At 37.1% G+C, this 5,914-nt stretch overlaps 1 protein-coding gene and 1 non-coding gene across 2 annotated transcripts; one reads left to right on the top strand and one right to left on the bottom strand.

Moving 5' to 3' along the window:
• Positions 1 to 2,007: 2,007 nt before the first annotated feature.
• Trnar-acg (transfer RNA arginine (anticodon ACG)) lies at positions 2,008 to 2,080 on the bottom strand. Its single transcript has one exon. It is a non-coding gene; the product is annotated as a tRNA-Arg (tRNA).
• A 2,947-nt stretch (positions 2,081 to 5,027) lies between these two features.
• Positions 5,028 to 5,438, top strand: LOC145261192 (protein FAM200A-like). The gene has a single exon (XM_080119513.1). The coding sequence runs from the start codon at positions 5,028 to 5,030 to the stop codon at positions 5,436 to 5,438; it is 411 nt and encodes a 136-aa protein (XP_079975639.1).
• The last annotated feature ends 476 nt before the right edge of the window (positions 5,439 to 5,914 follow it).

Genomic DNA, 5,914 nt, shown 5'->3' with positions numbered 1-5,914 from the left:
ATACGATTTCTGGTGTTGCTAGTTGGACTCTACTATCTAATCTCAACGCCGTCCTGCCCACGTGGTCGGCACTGCAATTGCATTTTAATTGATGAATTACATTATTAGAATGACGGTGAAGGGTAGAACGTCTTCATTTGGAAAATAATTTGAATTATTAATTCCATAAGCATATAGTAAAACTGTCGAATATTAATAGATGATTGTAGGTTCGATTCCTGGCTCGGGATGTGTGCTAATCTACTGAAACTGATGAGCTGTGATACTGCGAAACACTCAGTCTGTGAATGACTGTGTGTATGTATGTGTGTATGCTGGAAAATAGAAATGTTCAGATTGGTATGGAAGAGATGCAGTTTTCAGCCGCCTAAAAGGTAAGCAAAAATGTAACTATTGCGTTCTGTATCTTCTGTTTTGGTTAGTGTAACAGTTGCTTAGAGGATGAGATTCTGTGCTAAGTCCTTCCTCGCTTAAAAAATAGCTTCATACATAGATCTTACTTGAAACCTTTTACGATAATACTAGAACAGGGGCAAGAACTCCCATCAGGGGCGAGCACTCTGTGAGAAAAAGTTTCAATCTAAGTTATGATGCGAAATTCGTAATAGGACACATTTACAAAATCTCTCTTTTGTTCTTAACGATAAACTTTCACTCCACAGCTGTTGACTTGATTCCACTGTTTGAGCATTTCATAATCAATGGTGATAAGCTCCGAATCGTGTGGCTAGTGTATCAGTTAAATATATTGTAGTGATGGTACGATTCTAATTTATTTCCGGATTCTGATACAATTACCGATTTTGTTTTAAATTTCCAATTCCGATACAATTACCGATTTTGTTTTAAATTTTTAATTCCGATAAAATTACCGATTTTATTTTAAATTTCCGATTCCAATACAATTACTGAAACATGAAACTATAGTCCTCTTCAAAGTAATCTCCTCCGGCTGCAATTCACTTGTAATGTTTTAGCAACTTCTGGAAGGCTCCATGGAAGTTCTCTTGTACCAATGACCCTCGTCACAGCCTCTTTCATCTTCTCAATTATCTCATAACGACAGCCTCTAAGGTTTTCTTTGAGATTACGGATAAACCAAAAGTCACAGGGAGAAAGGTCTGGACTCTAGGGACAGTGAGGAACTGTCTTGATGCCCATGACAACGTCTTTCTGTCTGATTTTTTTCTGAGCACCCTTGGGACAAATTTCGCTCAAATCTTCCGCATCTTCAGTTCTTCACAAATAACTGTGTGAACAGTTCCCACACTGACATCAAACTGAGCACTTATTGTCTCTCAGACACACAACGTTCCTTATTCATGAAATTCTTTATTTATCCATTCAACTCTGGTGTTCTGACTTCCTTATTCCTCCTACATCTCTCATTCTCCCTCACAAACTCCCCGCTTTTCTTGAATATCGTATACCACTCCAAAACTAATGCTCGATTCATGCAAAATTTTCAAAAAGCAGTCTGAAGCATTCCATACGTTTCTGTGGCATTTTTCCAAGCTTAAAACATAACTTTTATTGCATATCGTTCTTCTAAATTGTCCTCACGTCTAGATTGCATTTCTGAAATTCATAAGCTGTGACAATTAGGCTTTAGTAAGGTGTATTCCAATTCATGCTGTTACTGTTCATTTGAACCTGAAATCATAAAAATTGGTCAGTCATCTCATAAGATGTATAGCAATAACATACGCAATTTTCAAGAATAGACGATAATTTTAAATGCCTGTAAAAAAGTCTAGAAACTTATTGACGGCACCTCGTACTTTTAAGATGTGAATATTTTTTATATGTTAAAAACTAGCGGTTGCATCAAGTACACTCAACATCAAGTACACTCAACATCATCTTACTATCAACGCTTACGCTGTTAATTCGGAGTATGGAAAATTTCTATATGCACAAAACAAAACCACTAAAAAAATTTTTAAAAATACCCTAAGGGTAAGAGTAATGAGTAAACGTTGGATAAAATGATGATTAAAATTATTACGGACTTGCCAGGATTCGAACCTGGAATTTTCTGATCCGTAGTCAGACACGTTATCCATTGCGTCACAAGTCCTGCTCGTATGCCGAAAGATGTTATCGCGACTGTATACAGACAGTGCTAAATTCCGTTGACATGGGCAGGTAATTGCACGAAACGGCCCAAAACTCCGTAATTCGCGCTTTTTTAGTGACTTGTTACGAACCATATATAGATAAGGACAATCTAGCGACTCACACCTTTCAGGGAAAAAAAAGAATTTTTCAATTCGGTGCATCCGTTCGAAAGTTTTATTGGTATATATACACACACGCACATAAATTATATATAAACATTTAGAATTTTATTAATAGTATAGATAATTGTGTGTGAGTGCTTGTGTGTGTATCATTCTGTCCGCGCGCGCGCGCGCGTGTGTGTGTGTGTGTGTGTGTGTGTGTGTGTGTGTGTGTGTGTGTGTGTGTGTGTGTGTGTGTGTGTGCGCGCGCGTGTGTGTGTGTGTGTGTGTGTGTGTGTGTGTGTGTGTGTGTGTGTGTGTGTGTGTGTTAATATATGCATTTTTTAAATTTTTAAATATATATTGATGGTGTCACCGTTTCAACTCATTCAACTGTGGTCCACAAAAGGCGGGAAGTTAGTGCTGTAGTTCAAACTTGCTTCTAAAATATCGACAATCAAGCAAATTGTTTGCTCACAGGTGAAAAGTTTAAAGATTTATTTTGCCTGCCAAACTTATAAAAAAAAAAAATTTTCATTTAGAATCCTGTCTTTCGAATAAAAAGATTACGTTTATTTTTTTCTTTTCAAATATATTTCCTGAATTAATACAAAATGGCGAATGTCTTCCAGCAAATTTACCCGTTCAAAAGCTACAACATGAATAGCCATGTGGCTCGTGTATTTTTTGTGTTATGCCTGTTTTTTTTTATTATTATTATTTCATGTTTTTACACGTCCTCGCTTTTGTATAAAAGGCTATATCCGTCGGTTTATTAGTCCTGTTTTCTATGCATTCTGTCTTGTTGTAAATACAAATAGTTTTTCTATACCATATCCGTGCCCGAATCTTTCTTGGTGACTCTTTAAGGTAGTGGTTTTCAAAATGGAGGGTATCTTCCTCCGGGGTGGAGCGATATAAACTTTCAAGGAGGCGCTGATGAGTAAACAGGTGAACGGGGCCGTTGAAATTGTGAAGATACTGTTGGAGCAATAAACTGTGACGTTTGTGTTAGTAAAAAGGCCGGGAAAAAACAGGGCGATTTAATTAAGCGTTCCTCAGTCGCTGCGACTAGACGTGAGCGCCTTTATACATCCATGTTTGTAAGCCTATTTTGAGTTCTTTTTTCTTTAATCCTAACTATATCAATAATTGAATTCTCAGATGAACAACAATAGTTTTTTGAGTAATAATATTTTGCCAATCACGTAAATCATTTTGGGGGGAACACTCAATTTGTTCCGCATTTTTGGTCAACGATGACCTGCATATGCATGGTGGTTTTAAGCTCCCTAATCTGTATTTTAAGATGTCCAGACATAACTTATCGCGCCTTTTACAAATTTCCATATAACTGGGTTTTTTTAAACTATATACGCATCTTCCATACATTTTCTTCCTGATCTCAATTGGTGTTTCTAATCGTTCCACCATTTTCTGCCTCTAAAAACAGTATGCATTTTTTTCACCAGGAATACCTATGGCAACCCCAGGAGTATCGAAAATTAAGTGCGAGCAATACTACTTAAAGTATGGATTTATACACTCACCGACCAATCCACAACAACCCATGTGCTTGATTTATGAGAAAAACTTTTCTAATGAAACAATGAGACTGTCTCTCGAACATTTAAAGAATATTCATCCCGATAAATCTTATAACACACTGGCGTTCTTTCAATCTCTCCGAAATCAATTTTTGCAGCGAAAAACAATGAATATGTTTATTTTCTCATCGGAAAATTCAGATGACGGCTTCTTAAAACATTTCTTTGCTGATAGCAAAAGCTAGCAAGCCCACTCTATTGAAGAAAAACTGTTTTTTCATGCTGTTAAAGAGGTTATTCAAACAGTCTCGCACAAACCTCCTGAATAAATTATAAAATCGATTCCTCTCAGTGACAACTTAGTTTAATGAATGGACAAAATGGCTGAAAATGTCGAAGAGACCATCGGTAAGATGTTGATGACAACTGAGTTAAGTTTGCAACTGGAGGAATCCACTCTTCCGGAAACGAATTGCTACTTCTCACATATGTACGTTTCATCAAAGGTGGGTCACTGTGTCAAGAATTGGTGTTCGCACGTCTCCTGGAAACAGATACCAAAGAAGAATCAGTGTATCGAGCTGTGGGGGGCTATTTCCATTAAAAGAAAAAAAGCATTCTACTACAAACATCATCTCAAGTGCTACAAACGGCGCCCCGTCGATGGTTAGTTTCCACCGTGGATTTCTAAGTTATCTGAATAAAGCTGTTCCGGAAGTCTTCGCAGTTCACTGTGTATCGAAGAATTTGAGTGAGAAGCTACATGAATCCTCCTCGACTGTGATTACTGCAATCAACAAAATCGAGGCGAATTTTCTTAATTCTCGACTGTTCCATCAGCTGAAAACGACGAAGATTTTCAATGCCTGTTTCTTCATACAGAAGTTAGGTGGTTGTCGGAAGGTAACTGTTTAAAAAGGGCTTTGCACGCTGATTAACAATGTTCTGGATTTTTTTTCAAGAATCCAACTCTAAGCTTTACGACAAACTGAAATCGAGTAAGACAGATATTGCTAATCTCACTGAAATGTTTTGCAAATACAATGAATGGAGTTTGCACTTGCAAGGTAATGGGACATTAATCAAAGCCAAGTCCGCCCTTTCGGCATTCCTCTCAAAATTACAGCTCTACATCAGAAACCTTGGCTGCCGCGAAATCCGTTAGTTTCTTTGTTTGTCTGACTTGGAGAAGAAAACGGAAGTTAAGGACGATGGTATTACCGTGTACTGCGCTCATTTAGCGCAACTCCACACGGATATGTCAGTCAGAATCCACGACCTATTTTCTCTTGAAATCCCTGGTTGGGTGATCGATCTATTCACTAAACTCAGCACAGAGGTTCCAACCCATCTAGAAAAGGAATTTCTAAGTTTTCTATATGACGAGGATTTGAAACGAAAGTTCAAAACCTTTAACCAAGTCTTTTGGATGCAAACAGCGATCCCAAAACGCTACCCAACCCTATGGAAAGACATAAAGTTGTGTTTTATTGCTTTTCCGACTTCCTTTCTCGTTGAGAGGAGATTCAGTGCTGTCTCCAGGCTCCTCACCAAAAAAAGAAACAAACTCAACATAGCAGAACGTGGTGATCTGAAATTGCCCCTGACAAATCTTCATCCTAATGCTGACAATTTGATTACAAAGCAACAGGCCCACCCACCTCATTAAGCAGGGTAGTTGTTTAGTATTACTTGTTCACATTTACAATTGATTTCATGTTCAGTTCAAACTGTTTGTGAAGAATCAAGCAATTCTTATAACATTTAACATTACTGTCGTTCTGGCGTCCGTTGGAAGAGGGGGCGCTGGCATTTTTGTCTGGTGGTGGAGGGGATGACGGAAAAAAATGTTTGAACACCACTGCTTTAGGCCACAACAATAATCAATCTAGTTCATGTTTGAAAAAGATTTTTCGATAATCAATCATTTTTTTGTTGTTGTTAAAACTAAATCATTCTTTTGTTTAAAATAAAATTTCCCAATTACATTTATGTTTGAAATATGCTTTTCATAATTGAAATAATTTTTTCGTAATCAATCATGTTTTGTTTGAAATACAACTACGCTTTATGTAAGAAATGAAATACATGAAATGAACTTTTCGTTAATCAATTATGCTCATGTAAAAAAAAAAAACATTTTTT

This window comes from Euprymna scolopes, chromosome 37 (genome assembly GCF_053919585.1).
Source record: "Euprymna scolopes isolate OS-2025 chromosome 37, ASM5391958v1, whole genome shotgun sequence".
Classification (NCBI taxonomy): domain Eukaryota; kingdom Metazoa; phylum Mollusca; class Cephalopoda; order Sepiida; family Sepiolidae; genus Euprymna; species Euprymna scolopes.
This window is presented reverse-complemented; position numbering and strand designations above follow the sequence as displayed.

Bases quoted from the DNA above. Each gene is read 5' to 3' on its own strand.
- LOC145261192 (XM_080119513.1), top strand. From the start codon at position 5,028: ATGTCAGTCAGAATCCACGACCTATTTTCTCTTGAAATCCCTGGTTGG.